Source organism: Mirounga angustirostris, unplaced genomic scaffold, assembly GCF_029215605.1.
Source record: "Mirounga angustirostris isolate CCGP_5_RB_7025 unplaced genomic scaffold, mMirAng1.0.hap1 SCAF_7, whole genome shotgun sequence".
Classification (NCBI taxonomy): Eukaryota; Metazoa; Chordata; class Mammalia; order Carnivora; family Phocidae; genus Mirounga; species Mirounga angustirostris.
Window position 1 is genome coordinate 32593751 of NW_026991715.1, and position 19548 is coordinate 32613298.

The 19548-nt window shown below is 41.8% G+C and overlaps 1 protein-coding gene and 1 non-coding gene across 2 annotated transcripts; both read right to left on the reverse strand.

Annotated features, from left to right (window-relative positions):
* Positions 1-2577: 2577 nt before the first annotated feature.
* HSPA9 (heat shock protein family A (Hsp70) member 9) lies at positions 2578-18457 on the reverse strand. Its single transcript, XM_045893263.3, has 17 exons — positions 18063-18457; positions 16692-16750; positions 16372-16459; positions 15462-15643; positions 14165-14289; positions 13523-13596; positions 13335-13441; positions 12714-12876; positions 12137-12229; positions 8916-9125; positions 7196-7423; positions 6210-6314; positions 5210-5327; positions 4686-4780; positions 4271-4363; positions 3636-3776; positions 2578-3314 (listed from the first exon to the last, which is right to left on the reverse strand). Exons 1-17 carry the CDS (start codon positions 18141-18143, stop codon positions 3237-3239), a joined length of 2040 nt encoding a protein of 679 aa, XP_045749219.1. The 5' UTR covers positions 18144-18457; the 3' UTR covers positions 2578-3236.
* On the reverse strand, positions 8442-8516 carry LOC123836714 (small nucleolar RNA SNORD63). Its single transcript, XR_006789042.1, has one exon. It is a non-coding gene; the product is annotated as a small nucleolar RNA SNORD63 (small nucleolar RNA).
* Positions 18458-19548: the final 1091 nt, after the last annotated feature.

Consider the following 19548-nt stretch of genomic DNA (forward strand, 5'->3'; position numbering starts at 1 on the left):
CCACTGAGCCAGCCCGATGCACCTAGGTAAAACACATTACTTTCCTGTTTCCTGATTGCAGACTTGAAGCTCAAAGTTATTAAAGGCTGATTCTGCTGCCGTGTTCTCTTCAGGGTCAAGATTTCTGCTTACTGGGGCACCTGGGTGGCCCAGTCCGTTAAAAGTGTAACTGATTTTGTCTCAGGTCATGATCTCAGGATTCTGAGATCCAGCCCAGCGTTGGGCTTTGCGCTGGATGTGGAGCCTGCTTAAGATTCTCTCTCCCTCTGCCCCTCCCCCCAAGCTTCTGCTTTGTGACCTGCTGCGGGTTTGATGATGGTGCATTGTATTAGGTTTAACCATATCAAATTGCTGACATTGTTTTTAACCTACAGAAATGGCTGTTTCAATGGTTCTTTTTGTAATTGCTAAATTACTTCCATGCTGTACAGATTGAGTAATGTAGGTCACCCTATAGTTCCTCCATCTAAAGCTTTTACAGATCTCATTGTTCCAATACTAGAGGAAAGGAGACATAGCTCTTAGAAAGCAGCCTTAGGACTGGAAAATGGAGTCACCGTGGTATCTGAAAATAGTGAAGGGCCTTTGCTTGAAGCAGTGCATTTTCAAGGTCAGGTTTGTCTCAACTTCTAAGCTCATGTACCTTCTGTAAGAATTTGCTTTTAACTTTACGGTTTCTTCTTGCTATAGAATCTCTAATGTAAATGTTATACTTAAAATTAAGCCACCATAATAGATTACTTATGAAAAGTATCTTCAAAATGAAGTATGGAGCAGAGCATCTTATTCTCCCTGGTAATTGATACATTGAAAGAGCACCTATCTTGTATTTCTACCAGTAATATGTACCTAACTCTGAACTCAAGGAAATCAGGTGAATCCAAAGGGCCATTCTGTAAATGAAATGGCCTGTACTCTTCAAGAGAAGTCAGTGTCCTATGCCTGAGTCACTCACTCAGGTCATGATCCTAGTGTCTTGGGATCGAGTCCCACATTGGGCTCCTTGCTCAGCGGGGAGCCTGTTTCTTCCTCTGCCTGCTGCTTCTCCTGCTTGTGCTTGCTTTCTGACAAGATTAAAAAAAAAAAACACAACTATTCTTACCTAAAAGGACACAAATGCCATGTCGTCTTTTTTTTTAAAGATTTGAGAGGGGGTGTGCATGCCCAAGAGCAGGGGGTGAGTGGGCAGAGGGAAAGATCTCAGACTCCCCACTTTGTGCAGAGCCTGCCAGACTTGGGCCTTGATCCCACAACCCTGAAAGCATGACCTGAGCCTAAAATCAAGAGTCAGGATTCTTAACCAAGCCACCCAAGCACCCTGAAATGCCACATACAGTTTTTGATTATGCACTACATCACCAGAATGGCAAGGGTGTCATTTTAAGTGGGGAAAACTACTTGGAAAAACCCAATGAGTAAATTATACTTGGTAGTAGGAGTGGAGAAGGTGGTTCTGGATGTACTTTGACAGTGGCTAAGATTTGTTGACTTTTTTTTTGTTTAGGCAACTGTTAAGAGGTCTATTTACTCTTAACTGGAAAGACTACTTAGGAAGGGAAACCAGAAGTTCCTTTTGGGCCCTATGAAGCAGTTGTCCACAAAAGGAAGACTGTATCTGAAGAATAAAGAACTTTGTCTTTCAAGGTTCTTTGCGCCATTTATCATTTTTACTGGTAGGTACCTTAAATGCTGCTCTGTGTTCACTACACATGGGGTAGCGTGAGACAGTATCTCTCAGTACCTTTCCAAGCAGCTCTTTAACCTGATGCCAACTTTGATAAAAAGCTACTAGTTCTTAATGAGGTGCTTTAGAAGTCCTTGAGGGGCTTATCAATGATTAGGAGACTTGAGGCATTCAGTGGGCAAGGGCTGACCAGAGATGCTAAGTACCACAAAATAATCTTTCACAAGAATTACTGCACATCCCACAAGGTTCTCAAGTATTGATGTAGCTGAAAACTTGAGCCTAGAATTTATTTTTCATATCAATCTCCAGAAGTGTTTACATGGGTGTTAAGGAACATTTAATTTTCCAGGAATGTAATTATTGTGTAAACAATCTCCTTCACATTAGAGCAATATATTGACTTAATTATACATCAATTTCATTTCTAGATCTCACAAAATAAAGGAGGCATTACACTGATGGGGGTCTAAGCCCATGTTCCTGACAGATTCCTTTGCGCATGGTATAGGACAGTAATCCATGAAAGGGGTTGGGAGAGGGGGGAATCTATTGGAAAACTTCTGGGAAATAATTCTTCACACTTAATATAGGAAAGATATTCACCCTTCTGCTTCTGAAGGTTTCAGCATTTAATTAGAACTACACCAGAGGATATAGGACAAGGCAACTCACTCAGGATTAAACAGGAGAAATGTAGAATCAATTCCTGATGGACTGTCCTTGGTAATGTTTTCATCATACCAGCCCTTAAAAATCCTGAATTTATATTTGAGCCAGTGTTAGAAAATCATGTATTCCACCTGAACAACTTTAGGTCAGAGAATGGGAAGTATGACTCATATCCTATTCCTGAAGCTAAATCTCAGAGCCTCACTCCTCAAAACAAGAGATCAAGATGCTTTTCATATTTATTTAAAAAAGAAAAAAAACCAGAATGGATCAAAAAACAAAAAACAAGGACACAAGTGCTCCGACACAAGACATAAGATAGCTAGAAAAATATGCCTTAGGAAAGTTAGGGAGCCCTATTACCTTATTTTAAAGCTGTACCTAACAGCTATTTTTCCATTGATCTAGCTACTCCTGCCCTACCTCCCAACATGGCACAGCAAGGCCTTAGTTGAAGAATCCCTTATACATACAGGCTGGTATAGTAGTTCTCAATTAACTAGAATAGGATCCCATCCCCATATGATCTCATTCCAGGTCTATAGCTGACTACCTTCATTATTATGTTTAGAGACGGTTTCAGCTCTTGAAAATATGGCTACTAAAGCACAAAACATTGTTTTAATAATAATGAATAAATCATCTCCCCCCGCCCCGCCCTTTACATGCAGCTGAAAAATGACTGACAGAGTACTATGAACTTTGTATGGTTGAAATTCTCATTAAATGATCATTAGCTAACTGTCACTAAATTTACATATTAAAGAAATTATATATAGAATACTGCAAAAACACAGTAAAAGACTGAAGTTTGCCCATTTCTGCTCAGGAAGTCCCTTCACTCCCAAGCATCATATTTCGACTCCAAAGTTTATTGTTATTACTGTTTTTCCTCCTTTTGATCTTCCTTTTGTTCCCCAGTGCCAGAACTTCCAGAGCCTTCTCGCTCAGATGCCATCTGTTAAGAAAATATTTGAAAGCAACTCATTTAATGTTAAGGCTGACAGTTTGATAAACTATTGAGGAGGCATATCCAGCCTTTTCCACTCTCCCTCCCTCCTTGTACACTATTGGTGGCTTCTGTGCATCCCTCCCTTGACTGCTATCACCCTCCCTCCCAACGCGGAGTCAAGAAGGCAGGAAGAGTATTTCCAACTCCAATACCCCCAGTTCTATAAATGGCCATGTAGAGTGCCATCAGTGATGCAGTAATCAACAATTCTATTAAGATCAAGTTAGGGGTAAATTCATTGAGCAACACGCCCTTCAGCCCTTGTACCTTTTTGTATGCCATTTCGAAGAGCTTCAGTGATGCTTGCTGAAGGGAAGATGCTGCCTGCCTTATGTTTTCTCCTGTTTCACTGTCTTTGCGAGCCAGAAGTTCCCTCATTTTGGAAATCTCTTCTTTTAGCTTGTTGCACTTAAAAACAAAACCAAACTCTTTTTCTGGGTTTCTTATCCCTCATTTTGTGTAGCAGTAATACTCAGAAACATTAAGAAACAAATTCCTATCACTGGCAGAACTCATCAAATTTTATCTCTATTTCCTTATTTATAAAATGGCCCCAAATGAAAGTTTGTGTGAAAAATGGAAATAAAAAGCCTTTGAGAAACAAAAAATACCACTGAATTCCTATCAAGAAAAACTTCAGGGACACTTGGGTGGCTCAGTCGGTTAAGCATCTGCCTTTGGCTCAGATTATGGTCCCAGGGTCCTGGGATTCAGCCACACATTGGGGGGGGGGGGGGGGGGGAGTCCCTGCTCAGCAGGGAGTCTGCTTCTCCCTCTCCCTCTGATTTTCCCCGCTGCTTGTGCTCTCAAATAAATAAAATCTTAGAAAGAAAAAAAAAACCACTTCATTGACATTGGTGACAATGCCTAATTTCATTAACTATTTTAATAAGAGCACTCACTTCATCAGCAGGCAATTGGTCCTTAAATTCTTCCATTTTTGTTTCTGTGTCATGAATGATTCCTTCAGCCATATTAACAGCTTCAACTCGTTCCTAAAAGAAATTAGAAATTTAGTATGAAGACTTCCCAATCAACCAGTTGGCTGAATGTCCCCATGGAGCTAGACAACATTATAAGTGATGCATATAGTTACAAAGTTGAAACAAATTACTGTGGTCTGAAATAGTCTAGGAGATCTATAAGGGGTTTCAGCTGGATTGGAGCACGTAAGAATTCTGATATGGAAAGACTTAAAATAAGAAAGGCATTCCACACAAAAGTTATGAGCAAAGAGAGGAAGGACGGATTCATGTGTCAATGATACATGTCCAAACTCCCATCACCTTCCAGATGCAAGAGGCAGAAAGTAGTTACCTTCTTTCTCCGGTCTTCTTCAGCATACTTTTCTGCATTTTTAACCATATTTTCAATATCATCTTTGCTTAACCCACCAGAAGACTGGATCACAACTACAGTGAGAAAGAAAGGCATCTTGTTACGGTTATTTTTTACTGTTATAAAATTACCTGCTTCTTATTCTATGGTATTAAGAAAAAAAATACACCTGTTCAGAGTAACCAATTTTGATATGTAACATACAGAAAAATACCCTGTTGTCCTATAGTAAAAAGAAGGAAACCAAGGGTCTGAAATAACACAGACCAACTGACCTGCCTGTCTACCAAAACTTCAATAATCCAGAAGCCCAGTGCTTGCCCATTTGGGGTAATAAACACCACACCTGTTAATGTGAATCTGCCAACCAAGGAGAAAAGGGACAAAGAGAACTCATCCTCCACTAAGACTGGGGGTAACCTAGAAGGTCTACTTCTCAAACAGAGGAACTTCAATGAGGTCCCTCGCCTCACTCTTAAAGTCTGATAAATAAGAGCACTTACTCTGCTGCTCACGTCCTGTACCCTTATCTTTGGCTGAAACATGTACAATCCCATTGGCATCAATGTCAAATGTAACTTCAATCTGAGGGACTCCACGAGGGGCTGGAGGAATTCCAATCTAAAATAAATACACAGAGTTAAAGCTCCTCTCATAAGAGGTCCAGTGTTCTATTTCCAAACCTCTACAGTATTCTGGGTGAACAAGTAACTTGTTCCTGGGAGGAACAAAAAACAATTAAAATGGGGCGCCTGGGTGGCTCAGTCGTTAAGCGTCTGCCTTCGGCTCAGGTCATGATCCCAGGGTCCTGGGATCGAGTCCCACATCGGGCTCCCTGCTCAGCAGGAAGCCTGCTTCTCCCTCTCCCACTCCCCCTGCCTGTGTTCCTGCTCTATCTCGCTCTCTGTCAAATAAATAAAATCTTTAAAAAAAACCAAACAATTAAAATGTATAAAAACACAAATCACAAATTTATAGTAAGGGTAGTAATTTCATTGCTACCTGAAATAAAAAGGGCTCATGCCAGTAAAGGTTCACTACAGCAAGTAACCATAATGACTTTATGTACCTGAGGACCCAGTGAATGAGAGGAAAAGTCTCCATCACTGTTCATCTCACCAAGAACCAATAAACAATGCTGAGTAGGAGCCAATATCAAAGATCTTAAATAGTAATTGGGAATTTTTCTTAACATTCTTAACATTGTTATGAATATTTTCCTGGCTCTTGTATTTATCAATTTCTTAATGAAATTCCTAAGGCATCAGGAACAAGCAAGACTTTCAGGTAAAAATTGAAGCCATGGGTATCCAGCTGCAGAATTTGTACACTGAACTAAGGTAACACAGACTGTTTTAGCAGTAAAACTGTGTTTTAGCAGTTTTTTGGTAATATCATTAATATCATTAGCAGTTTTTGGTAATATCATTAAGTATTAAAATATAGTCTAACTGCATATTAAAAGGAATGACAAGTACAATATCCAGAATTCCTGATACCTACCAAAGTAAACTGGCCAAGAAGTTTGTTGTCTCCAGCCATTTCTCTCTCACCCTGACACACTTTAATCTCCACTTGAGTCTGACCATCAGCAGCTGTAGAAAACACCTAGGGAGAAAGAAACTCCCCGGGTTGGCAGTCTGATTAGGCTACTTCCCTTTATACAAAGTGCAAGTCAAAGAAAGAAATTCCCACCTCAACACTTCAGAATCCCAACGCACATGGTGTTCAGAACAAAGGCTTATGTCTTTGCAGGGGACAAGAGCAGGATTAGCAGTCAAAGGGCATACAATAGCTATTGTTTCAGCTAAACAAATGCACTATACAAAGATGCAGCATTAGCAAATACAGTGTCAAAAGAAGGAGCTAAAAAACTGAGATCTTGAAACATGCTCATCTGAAGAAACAGGTCAGAGACATGTCATGGGAAGTCACCACAGTTCTCTTCAGAGCGATGTGTTGGCAATACATCACTGAAGAAACAGCAATATCCATTTGGTATTAACAGCTGTTCAGAAAAACATCAAAATTGGGAAAGGCAGGAAGTAATTCTTAATCTAAGACTGAGTGAGCCCCTGTCGAAGTAGCCCTGCTTGGTATCTAAGGAACCCCATCATTCACCCACAAAACAAGTACACTCTCCTAATCTTGGCCAGGTTCTTTTTACTGTCTTTCAGAACAGAAGAGTACAGGGAATTTAGTCCCAAATGATGAGGCTCCTTTTGCGAAGTTATTTTAACCCCGTGAAGGAGACTACTGATACCCTACCTCCAATCATCACTGCTGGGTGACAGATAAAGAGAACTTTTTCAGGAACGGTAACAAAAAGAGAGAACAAAACACAAGATTCTTAGCACACACATTCAACTAGTATAGACTCCCAAGACAAAAAGCGAAGTTTTTCAGGAAAAGCTCACAAAAAGGGGTGCAATCATGTCCCTCACAGATCCTCGTATCTCTGTGACAATGGAGGAGTAGGTGATTCTTACCTGGCTTTTCTTGGTTGGAATAGTGGTGTTTCTGTTGATGAGTTTGGTAAAAACACCTCCCAGAGTCTCAATACCCAGAGACAGGGGAGTGACATCCAGGAGCAGCACATCTGTGACATCACCAGCTAACACACCGCCCTGAATGGCAGCTCCGATGGCCACAGCCTCATCAGGATTTACAGCTTTGCTTGGGGCTCGGCCAAAGAGATCCTGTACAGTCTGCTGAACCTGAACCATCAAAAAAAAGAAAGAGAACCTGTCACTATCTACTAAGGGAAACTACCCAAGAAGGGAAAAGTGTGTTCCAAAATCACAGCAAATCTCAGGACAAGCTGCTTCAGATCCAAGAATATTCACTCAAATTACTATTTCATATCTGAGTTTTCCTTAATGACCTAAATGTGTCAAGTGGGTAATACTCACTTTACTTATCATTCATAGCCCTTTTAAGATATGAGAAGAATCTGCCTAAGTTTTGTTACTGGGTTTCCCATACAACACATTAAATTGGAAGTAGAGGATAAAGGGGTGCTTAGATGGCACAGCTGGTTGAGCGCCAAACTTCTGATTTCCTCAGACTCTTGGTTTCGGCTCAGGTCATGACCTTAGGGTTCTGGGATCAGCTGCACTGGGCTCTACACTTGACACAGAGTCTGCTTGTCCCTCCCTGTTTCTCCCCCAGCTCACATGCTCACTCAAATAAACAAAATCTTATTTAAAAAAAAAAAGCAGTAGGGGGTGCATGGGGTGTTCGGGTGGCTCAATTGGTTAAGCGCCTAACTCTTGATCTCAGCACAGGTCTTGAGCTCAGGATCATGAGTTCAAGCCCCATGTTGGGCTCCACGCTGAGCATGGAGTCTACTTAAAAAACCACCCCCCCCACCCCAAAAAAGAAGAAACAGAGGATGTAAGACACGAGGCTTTAAATATAGTCCAACTCCTTCAGCTCAACTAAAAACCAACTTAAAAGCAGCAGTGCTTAATTCAATAATTCAACACTGGTGCTAATGTGAGGCATGTTCTTCCTGCTTATTTTACTAATAATGCTAGGAAAAACTGCTACTTAAATAGCATCTGGGATAATTTGTTAGCCCAAAGATCTCTTCCTTGTCCAAAGCTGCTTTTTTCTCCACATTTATCTGTGCATATTCTCCTAAGCCCAGAAACCCCAAAGGAAAAATTACTATTAAAGCCCAAGAAAATTCTATTCAAGCTATACAACAAGAATTGCATCTTCAACAGGTTCTGTGCTCAGTCATTAGTTTTCCACACACCTGTCTTATCAGAATGATGTGTTGATAAATAAAATGCATCACTGCACAAATCTTTGTTGAAGAGATGCAGTTAGAAACCCCAAACACCATGGTGCAAAGACATTCTTATCCAAAATTGCCTCTAGAGCTAGACAGTACCAAGGTTTTAAGCCATCTCTGATCTCAAACTGTTTCATTCCTAAAAATACTCCCAAAAATGAAGTACAGGATCCTTCATGCTACCGCCCCAAAGACATTCTGCCCTTCCCAATCCTTTTCCTGATACCTCTTAATTTAAAAAAGAGGCTAAAAAAGAATTCTAGTGAGGGCACAAACTCATCCCCCTTTCAGGTCACTGTGGCAGGAACGCCACATATTCATGTCTCTACACAAACCATTTGTCCAGAGAAAACATTATGTGCTTGCCCTCTCTACTTTCCCATGCCAAGGATTCGATGGATCCATACCTTGGGCATCCTAGTCATGCCACCAACAAGAATCACTTCTCCTATGTCACTCTTGCTGACCTCTGCATCTTGCATGGCTTTTTGGCATGGGGCGATGGTTCTCCTGATTAGATCAGTGACAATCCCTTCAAACTGAGCCCGGGTCAGCTTCATATTCAAATGCTTGGGTCCAGAAGCATCCATCGTAAGATATGGCAAATTAATGTCAGTCTGCAAAGAAAGCAGGGAGAGCAATAGTGGTGAAGTTTCTTTATTATTTCAAGTAAAATAAGACCATACTCCCACCATTAGGAAGACTTCCAAAGTTACAGGGAAAGTGGGACCCACTTTAAATGAACAGCCACCAAAGACCATTCAAGCTGTTCTCTTTCCAAAGGCAAAAAATTTAGAATGTGTTTGTTATTAACAATGAAGAATGTAGAGATGCCTAGGTGGCTCAGTCGGTTAAGTGTCTGCCTTTGGCTCAGGTCATGATCCCAGGGTCCTGGGATAGAGCCCCGCATCGGGCTCCCTGCTCAGTGGGGAGCCTGCTTCTCCCTCTCCCTCTGCTGCTCCCCCTGCTTGTGCTCTCTCACTTTCTCTGTCAAATAAATAAAAATCCTCACATGGACACTGTATTAATGTAATTCTCTATGCTGTATGTAGTTAATGACAATTTGGACAACTCCAGCACTCTCAACCCTCTGAAACCAGTTTGTGACCAAGTTTTGTCCCTTCTCTCTCAAATTCAACACAGCACCTCACACTCTAGTCCAAGTCCACAATAGCTTCCCAAGGTTCTCCCACTTTCCACTTAAGCTGCCTCTGCCACAGGACCTCTCCTAACCCATTAACAAATCTCTATTCTACTTCTGACAGAGCACTTTTCATAAGCCCCATATGACCATATTACTGCCCCTAAATTAAGTTTTCACCGGGGTGCCTGGTTGGCTCAGGAGGCAACATGTGTCTCTTGATCTCAGGGTCATGAGTTTGAGCCCCATGTTGGGTGTAGAGATTACTCATAAAAAGTTTTCATTGGTTTATACTCACACTTTTCGGGACAGACCCAAATCCCAAATCTTTAATGCTTCTATTCTCATATTCCACTTTCCCTGCATGTCTGCTCTCAAACGCACCAGCCCTTTCTCAGATCTTCACCCCAGAGCCTTGTATTTACTGGACCCTTTATCTTTCTCTGATCAACTCCTCTTTCAGAAGCTCTCCTTGTTAGGTCAAACACCTTTATCAGTTTTCTCTTACAATTATAAATCTAACTTTGCTCTTTTACCACATTAACAACTTTATTTTTTTTAAGATTTTATTTGCACACACAAGCAGGGGGAAAGGGAGAAGCAGACTCCCCACTGAGCAGGGAGCCGGATGCGGGGCTCGATCCCAGGACCCTGGTTATCATGACCTAAGGCAAAGGCAGACAACCAACTGAGCCACCCATGCACCCCAGTAACTTTAGAGTACTATTTAAGACATATTCTAACCATGTATCAATTTAGGAATCTTCACAACTCTAAGGGAGAAAGCACTATTATCCTCATTTTAGAGCAACAAACAGAAATGTTAAATAATTTATTAAGGCCACACAGCTTTAAGTGATGAAAAAGGACTTGAATCCCAGCATTCTGTCTACAGGGCCACTCTTAACCTCTCACATTACTTCTGGCTTGACAGTTATTAATATGATGCCCTAGTTAATATCTATCTCTTCAGGGTGCGTGGGTGGCTCAGTTGGTTGAGCATCTGACTCTTGATTTCGGCTCATGATCTTAGTCGTGGAATGGAGCCCTGCACCGGGCTTCGCGCTCAGCGGGGAATCTGCTTGGGTGGGATTCTCTCTCTCCCTCTGCCCCTCCACCACGTGCTCTCTAAAATAAATAAATCTTAAAAAAAAAACCCCAAAAAACTCTAAACCACACGGTAAACCCCATGAAGGTGATGCTTCAAGAAATTTATTCTACAGATTTATTTTTTAAACATTTTATTTATCTATGTGAGAGAGAGAGAGAGAGAGATGGTGAGAGAGGGAACACAAGCAGGGAGATCAGGAGAGGGAGAAGCAGGCTTCCCGCTGAGCAGGGATCCCAATGCAGGGCTCAATCCCAGGACCCTGGGATCATGACCTGAGCCGAAGGCAGATGCGTAACGACTGAGCCACCCAGGCGCCCCTATTCTACAGATTTATAATTATACATGCACAAACATTAATGTGCAAGAATGCTCAACACTTTACCAGCAAAATGCCAGAAAGCAATCCAAATGCCTATCAATAAGAACCACACTAAAAACAACCAACCTCATCTTCCAAAGCAGTGTTACATATTCCAACTCTAATCCTAACCATCATATGTTGCAAAGTTCTGCCACTCTGTAATACCAGGGACAAAGCAACACCATCATCATGGATGACTATATAACTTTGTCACTCCTCATAGCTACTTTAAAAAACTTTAAAATCCAGGTCTGGGAAAAAAAAAAAAAATCCAGGTATTCCCACACTGGATAACCCATTGTGTACGATCAAATTAACAACTAAAGTAGTCACAGGCTCTGGCTTTCCTGCTGCCACCTGAGATCCCAGAGACAGATCTCCGGCCTTCCATCTTGTTGCCTCTCTGACCCAGACCTAACATGCTTTATATAGTTCTATTCTTTGTGGTTAAGGCAAAGTGAAGCTTCACTTCTCGAAAAGAACTGGAACAACACAGGCTGAGCACTTCAACAGGTGCCAAGCAACTCTGATGCTAACAGAGAGAAATGTACACAAGTGTATATACCCCAGCCTTCAGCCAGGTTTCATGCTCACTTTCTGGACTGCTGATCCAAATAATTAAATGAGACAATATGAGACTCACCTGAAGGGCTGTCTGAAGTGAAGAGAGCAGCAGTTCTTAGAGGCTATTATTTCTAGGATAGTGATTCTAATTTTGTATGCTAGTTACTAGTCTAGATCTTAAAATCAGTACCTTTAAATTAAGGCAAATAAAATGTATTCAATGTCATTCAGATCTTATTTTTTGGCTCTGGTATGTAGAACCTCTTATTTGGGTGGTTAACAAATTCCAGCTCATCCTTAAAAAAGTAATGCTCCTTTGTTCATGGAAAGACTTTTACCCCAACCAGCAAAGTATAAAAAGATTAGATGGATATCACACCAATTAGAGCATGCTATTCAAATAAACTAAGGCTGAAAACATCAAGGCTGTTGGGATTTGTCCACATCCTACCTGCACAGATGAGGAGAGTTCACACTTAGCCTTCTCAGCAGCTTCCCGAACTCTCTGAAGTGCCATGTTGTCTTTGGTTAAATCAACCCCCGTCTACAAAATGAAAACACACAATACCCACATGAGCAAGGTGATGAATACTATTTCAAGATACAGTGATGATGTTTAACCAACATAAAACAGATCCATACCTTTATAAACAAACATGAATCACTTACTGCCCTTAAAAATCTGTAAGGAAAAGAAACCTTATTCTGTAAAAGCTAGCTGTGCCTGAAGTCAGAGGGCTGAACCCAATCAGTTCTTTCCAGTTATTGGGTTCTGACTCAAAACAGGAGTTCCCAGAATTCCTTTGCCAATATTATACAGAGTATCATATCCTTTTTAATCTGTTTATTCCCAAGCTGAAGCTACGATAACCAGAATATTTCAGTCCACCTGTGGAACTGAAATGCAATTATTTAAGTGTTCTAGTCAATGTTCTATTAAGGACAAAAAATCATAAAGCAAACAGCCATCTGAACAAAGACATTCTCAACATCCCAATGTCTACATATTAACTATACTGGTAACCAACCTCTCTCTTGAACTCCTTCACAATGTGTCGTAGCAAGGCCTGGTCAAAGTCCTCACCACCTAAGAACGTATCTCCATTGGTGGACTTCACCTCAAATACACCTTTCTGAATTTCCAGAATAGAAATATCAAAAGTTCCACCACCTAAATCATATACAGCAATGCTAGAAAGAAAGAAAAGAAGACCTTAAAGAATAACACCTGCTGCAAAGGTATAAATTTTAATAACCAAACCAACATAAACTTATGATTCCCCTGAAGTATAAATAATGAAATTGGATCACTGCCTAAGTGGCAAGTGTGTTAATACATAGCCCTAATACTTGTAAATACAGAGTTGAAACACGTTTTTAAAAGCAAAATTGACAGGACTCAATCACTTTTTTTTTTTTTAAGCAGTCTCCACGACCAACTTGGGCTTGAACTCACAATCCTGAGATCAAGAGTTGCATGGTCTACTGACTCGGCCAGCCAGATGCCCCCAACCACTCTTTTGAATAAATACTTGCCAATATGCATACCAAGGTAAAAAAAAAAAAAAAAAAAACCCACAGCCCAGTACTTTCATGGTTCCATGAACTGAGTCTCACAAATCTGGGTGGAGTTTACTGCACAAACTTACATTTTGTCTTCTGATTTGTCTAGACCATAGGCCAGAGCAGCAGCTGTGGGTTCATTAATTACCCGAAGCACATTTAGTCCAGATATCTGGCCAGCATCCTTAGTGGCCTAAAAGAAAAGAAAAAAGCATTTTCCACCCTGTGTCCCAAGTACATTAATTTCCTGAATGAGAACACCAACCGAACTCACCTGTCTCTGAGAGTCATTGAAATAAGCCGGAACAGTGATCACAGCATTTTTTGCTGTATGCCCCAAGTAATTTTCTGGAAAAGAATTAAAGAATGAAAAATAATCATGCCACTCTGTCAGATGAAATAATTAACAGAATTACTCACATAGGCTAAGAACATGTGTCATCCTCTTAAGAGTCACAGACAACACTCTTCAGTTTCTTCGCATGTGACCTAACACACAGAGAGACCTTGTAGAAAACACTCCAATTAAAGATAGTGGTTGAAAACCCAAGATCTCACATTTAACATTATAGTGACGATGCACCAGGTATGACGACCTATTCTTAGACTTAAAACAGCCACCAGTTTCTCCAAATGGGAAGTTTTAAGTTTTACTTAACAGAGCCCAAAGATTAATATGTAGTCTTTCGGCTTCAGTATAGAATACCACCCCTCTATATTGGAAAAGATAAACCATCATTAGGAAAAGTATGAAGATAAATCATTATGTAGGGAATGTGTGAGGATAACAGTTTTGCCATTTCTAGGTTTTCTGTATAGGACCCATCACAGACTCATCCGAGGGACACCGGGGTATGTAAGTGAGGAACCATCCAGTTCTTCAAACTTTCCCAGATAGGAACTAAAACTTTCTCACCTGCAGTCTCTTTCATCTTCATCAACACAAATGCTCCAATCTGACTTGGAGAATAGAGTTTTCCATGAGCTTCAACCCAGGCATCTCCATTAGAGGCACGGACAATTTTAAAGGGCACATTTTTACTGAAACACACAAAAATTATGTTTGAAAAAATGTGCCCGTGCAACCTACCATACACCACGAATGTCCATCCTCCATCCCAAGAGATACGTGGCCAACAAATGAAAACTTCAGGAATCCATTTAATGAAAAGCTTTAGAAACCGATCACTAACATGTAAAAACATCCTGGTGAAACCTGAACATTCTTTACTTCCTGAACAAAAGATTTATGCCCCTGCTTTGGCAATGCTTAGCAAGTTACCAATGACCCAGCAAGTCCATTACCGGAGAGAAATGAAAACATAGATCCTTATAAAAGCCTGTACACAAGTGTTTATGGCAGTATTCTTTCAAGTTTATTTTTAGTAATCTCTACACCCAACACGGAGTTTGAACCCAAGACCCTTAGAGACCAAGAGTCGTATGTTGTTTTGACTGAGCTAGCCAGGCACCCTATGGCAGTACTCTTAACAGCCCCCAGATGCCCATTAACTGACAAATGAATAAACAGAATGTAGTATATGGCTGACCCTAAACATGAGTTCTAAATGCACTGGTTCATTTATACGCAGATATTTTTGGGTAAATACAATGCTACAAAGATATTTCCTGTTCCTTACGACTTTTTTGTTTTTACTCTAATGTACTTTATAACATACAAAATGGGTGTTAATTGACTGCATATGTCATCAGTAAGGTTTCTGGTCAACAGTAGGCTATGAGTAGCTAACTTTCTGGGTAATCAAAATTTATACACAGATGTTCAAGAGAATGAGGCGAGGCTCGGCACCACAATCCCATGTTGTTTAAGGGTCAACAGCATATCCATACAATGAATGTTATCTGGCCATAAAAAGGAATGTACTGATAATGTTTTAACACGGACAAACTCTGAAAACCTAGCTGATCAGCACATGATGGGGCTTATGCCACCATCTACCTTGTAAGTTTAACACCAATTTACATGGTCCATAAAAGACTAGCTAAATCTTCCCGTCATGTCAGTACATAGCAAAGACCTATTATGTGAAGACAGAAGAATGTTTTTTTGAAGGAAATACCCTTTTGGTAGGGGCAGGACATGCCCCCATGGACAACGTATAAAATTACTAAGGTAAGATGCTGTAAGAATCTTGCTGAAAAGATTCTTTTGCGTGGTCTCTGGAAGTAACTATGCTTTTCCTATTACTCACATATCTTTCTGTACTTCAGAGTCATCATATCGCCGGCCAATGAGACGCTTGGTGGCATAGAATGTGTTGTTTGGGTTGGTGACAGCCTGTCGCTTGGCCGGCATGCCAACAAGTCGCTCACCATCTGCTGTAAAGGCCACAACTGAAGGGGTGGTTCTGGCACCTTCAGCATTCTCTAACACCTAAAACTCCCAAAGTAAAACAGAGAATGAGGTTCCAGTCATCACCACCAGTCTTTTTTATCAATCATTTTAAGACACAAAACAAATGCTCAAGAACAGTACTAATGGGCATGCTTTTCTGCTCTGTGAATGCTGACATAGTAACTACTATTTGAGGTACACGTTTCAAGTATTTTTATTACTTTTTTAAAAAGGTTTTATTTATTTGAGAGAGAGATACACACACACACAGCTGACGGCAGAACCGACATGCGGCTCAATCTCACAACCCTGACACCATGACGTGAGCTGAAATCAAGAGCTGGACACTTAACCAACTGAGTCACCCAGGCGCCCCTAAAGTATTTTTAGTCCTTCACTTTGAAACAAGTTATAACTAAAAACAAAACAAAAAAATGGAAAAATAAATATAAATCAGATCTTTCATACTAAGATACTGGAACAAGGTACTCTTTCCACCGGAATGGGAAATTAAGTCTACTTCTAGGGGCACCTGGGTGGCTCAGTTGGTTAAGTGTCTGCCTTCTGCTCAGGTCATGATCCCAGGGTCCTGGGACTGAGTCCCGCATCGGGCTCCTTGCTCAGCGGGAGCCTGCTTCTCCCCCTGCTTGTGCTAAAAAAAAAAAAAAAAAAAAAAAAAAAAGTCCTTTATCTAAGCCAAAGGGCACAGAATTCCAGATTGGGTACTAACTACTACTATATGATCCAGAGCTTCCAAACATACTCACCTTTGCTTGTTTACCTTCCATAACTGCCACACAGGAGTTCGTAGTACCCAAATCAATACCAACAACTGCTCCCTTGATTGCTTCTGAGCTGAAAGACATTTAAAATAATGCTATAGTTAATGTTACCTTAATAGTGGTCTCCAGAACCATTGCAGGAATACATAAGAATACTTATGTGTAAGTAGTTGTGCATTAAATAACCTATAAATTAAAAGAATGTGTCCCTTTCTCCTTCATGGAAGAGTTAATCACAAGTTTAGAGACCACTACTCTAGGGTTTAATATTTATTCTCTCTCAAAGGAAACGAAGTTACACTTACGCATAGTCCCGTCTTGAAACAATTCTAAAAGCCTCGTGACTAAGGCCATTCCACCCATCCTAAAAAAAATAAAATAAAAATGCATCAACAAACATGAAAACTTGAGCTCGTTCCCAGCATTCTTCTGAAGAACACAAAGTCTGAACTTTCATTCTGGTAACCGTATACTGAAAAGATGGAAGTCTTATATATCAGACGTATTGTGGTACTTAAATAGAAGACAAATTTAATTGAATACGAATTTTCGAAGATGGAAAAAAAAACATTTAAGTGTCTTTAATTACATCATGACAGAGTTTCTCAACCTTAGCACTACTGATTTTTGAACCAAATCTTTGTTGTGGGAGGCTGTTCTGAGCATTGTAGGATGTTTAACAGCATCCTCAGCCTCCAGTGTCAGAAGCCAGTAGGCCCCCCAAATTGTTAACAAATTATCTCCAGACATTACCAGATATCCCCTTGGAAGGCAAAATTGTTCCCAGTTGAGAATCACTGCCTTACAAAATACTACTTGGACACTTCTTAATTTCATACTCAGCAGCAATGTACAGGTATCTAAACCTTACTAGGCTGTGCTCGCAGCTGCAAATCTAAATCGTTCAGAGACAATTCCCAACCTAGCCAAGCTAACACCTTAAGGGAACCAGGAATGGAAATCTTGGGCAGTCAGTTTAGAAAAAAAATTGGGGGAGTGGCCTCAAACCAGGATTAAACCTAATCTCAGGATACTTCCAAGCCTTCTTTTTAACCCCATGTTGAGTGCAGAGGGACACCAGGTCCTGTTCTCCAAAGACATGTTCGGTCTTACACGATAATGAGCAACTAACTCCATGGCCATTTTCTGATCTGCTTATTTTTTCTGAAATTACAAGAAAGGACAATCTTACGCGAAAGATTCCTGGGGAACTACAGACAAATGTTCTTGGCTTTCACTTTACGAAGATACTTTCCTTCTTTCTTTTCATCATAATAACGAGGTCTTCGCGCACACACTATTTTAGAGGAGAACAATGGCCCTACGACTTGTAGATTTAAGTGAAACCTACAATAGCGGTTCCCTCCCAACTAAAACTGCGTTCCTCGCCCCCCAAGGCCAAAACCGTGCCATCAGCCACGGAACAGACTATCAGGACCACTATCCGCTACTTCCTAGAATAAAACTATACGCTCTTAAGAGGTGTGACTCAGCAGAGTCCGAGACATGGACGCAAAACCCTGAGTTAGGCCTTGCAACGGCAGCTCTGATTAATGAAGGCTAGTTATGCTCTTCCCATCCTGATCTGTGCCGGCGAATTCTGTGTCTGAAGGGCGAGGCCCGCCGCACGAGGTCAAGGCCGTGAGCCCCTCGGAGAAGACCCAGCCGTTCCTTACCTTGTGGCGGGCGGCTGTGGGGCCCCGGGAGGTTGCGGCGCCGACAAGACGAGCTGCCGCGGCTCGGCTAGCACTTATCATGGCGGTTAGATGGTAGAACTACGAAGCGGCAAACGCGCTCGGCGGCCAGGAGCTGCGCAGCGCGGCTGTAGTAGCGCTTCTGGAAACCTCCAACCACGTGGGGTGGCGGGCGGGGGTTAGTTGCTGCGACCTGGAGGACCACTCTTCCGCTGAGGCGCCGCCCGCGCTGCCTGACCAGAGACTACCTGACAGCCACTCCCGGAGTTAGGACATATAGCTAAGAGGCATCGCAGCATGATGGCCGGAAAAAGCGTGTCCTTTCGTTCCGGCTGCAACAAGACTGGACTCAGTGAGTGGAGACGGGGCTAACAGAGGTATAAAGGCATCACTTACGACAGCCCCGGTCCTCGGAGGCAGGAAAGACTCAAGGTCACACGGATGAATCACGAACCGATTACAGTGTCCTTGCGTCAGGTGCGTGAGAGGAGGGGCCTGCTGCGCCTGCGCAGCTGGCATCCTGTTGCGCGCCTAAGGCGCATGTGCGCAGGGAGAGGCGGAAACCGGGGGTGGAATCTAACTACAGCACTCATTGGATGCCCCAGCTCACGTGAGTTTGGCCCGTGTTGTAGCCCGGGGCGCGCCCCGGCGCGTGCACCATCCACGAGCGTTGACGTTTTCCTCGCTCCAATTTCTGGAGAAGGGCGCCATCTTACTCTGGGCCTTTGTTCAATGAAAATTCCTGGCTCAGAATGTTTGTTGCTCTGCTCTGTCTGTTGTTCGTCGTTTGGTTGCCTTTTGCGGTAATTTGAACTGCACCTGGATGTGCAGACCTCAGACTAATTCATGCTGTTTACCACAGGGATCTCTGGGTTCTAACTACTAGAGCAGCCTTTCCTTCATACAGTGTGTTGGGTTGAGTTAGGCTAATTATCGTGCAGACCCTCAAGAGAAAGAGATACCTGAGGCTTTTAGCCACCCCCGCCGCCGCTGTGCTGGGCCTCACTGAAGCTCCTCCGGCCCATCTCAAACCTTGTGTCGCTTTCCGGGGGCGGAGGCTGTGTGACCACTTTCGGTTTTTCAAAGAGAATTTGCTGATGAAACAAATAGGTACTGGAGTGCCTACCGTGTGTCAGACACGATTTTAAGTGGTGGGAATATAGTGAAAGCAAAGCGTGAATTCACTGATGAGATGACAGTGAGATTGTGCTTGATTTTGAAGGTGAAGCAACTTGTCCTTAGAGTGCTGTTTTGAAAGAGATGCTCCCCTCTTCAGGGATCACGACTGTGTGAAGAATTCTGAAGGAAATGTCGGGGGAAGTTTGGGAGGGAAAGACGGTAACTAAAGAGTTTACATTGTGAGGGGGATGGAAGTGGGAGTAAGAAAATAAACAGAAATGTTACACATAACATTGGTTGTAGGTGAAACAGTCTAAAAAAAATGTCACCCCACACTCTTACCTAAGTA

Bases quoted from the DNA above. Each gene is read 5' to 3' on its own strand.
- HSPA9 (XM_045893263.3), bottom strand. From the start codon at position 18,143: ATGATAAGTGCTAGCCGAGCCGCGGCAGCTCGTCTTGTCGGCGCCGCA. The intron at 9,126-12,136 runs GTAGGATGTGGA...CTTTCTTTGCAG, and splicing joins AACTCTCCTCATCTGTGCAG to ACTGACATTAATTTGCCATA. The intron at 3,777-4,270 runs GTGAGTGCTCTT...TTTGTTTTTAAG, and splicing joins ACCAATTGCCTGCTGATGAA to TGCAACAAGCTAAAAGAAGA.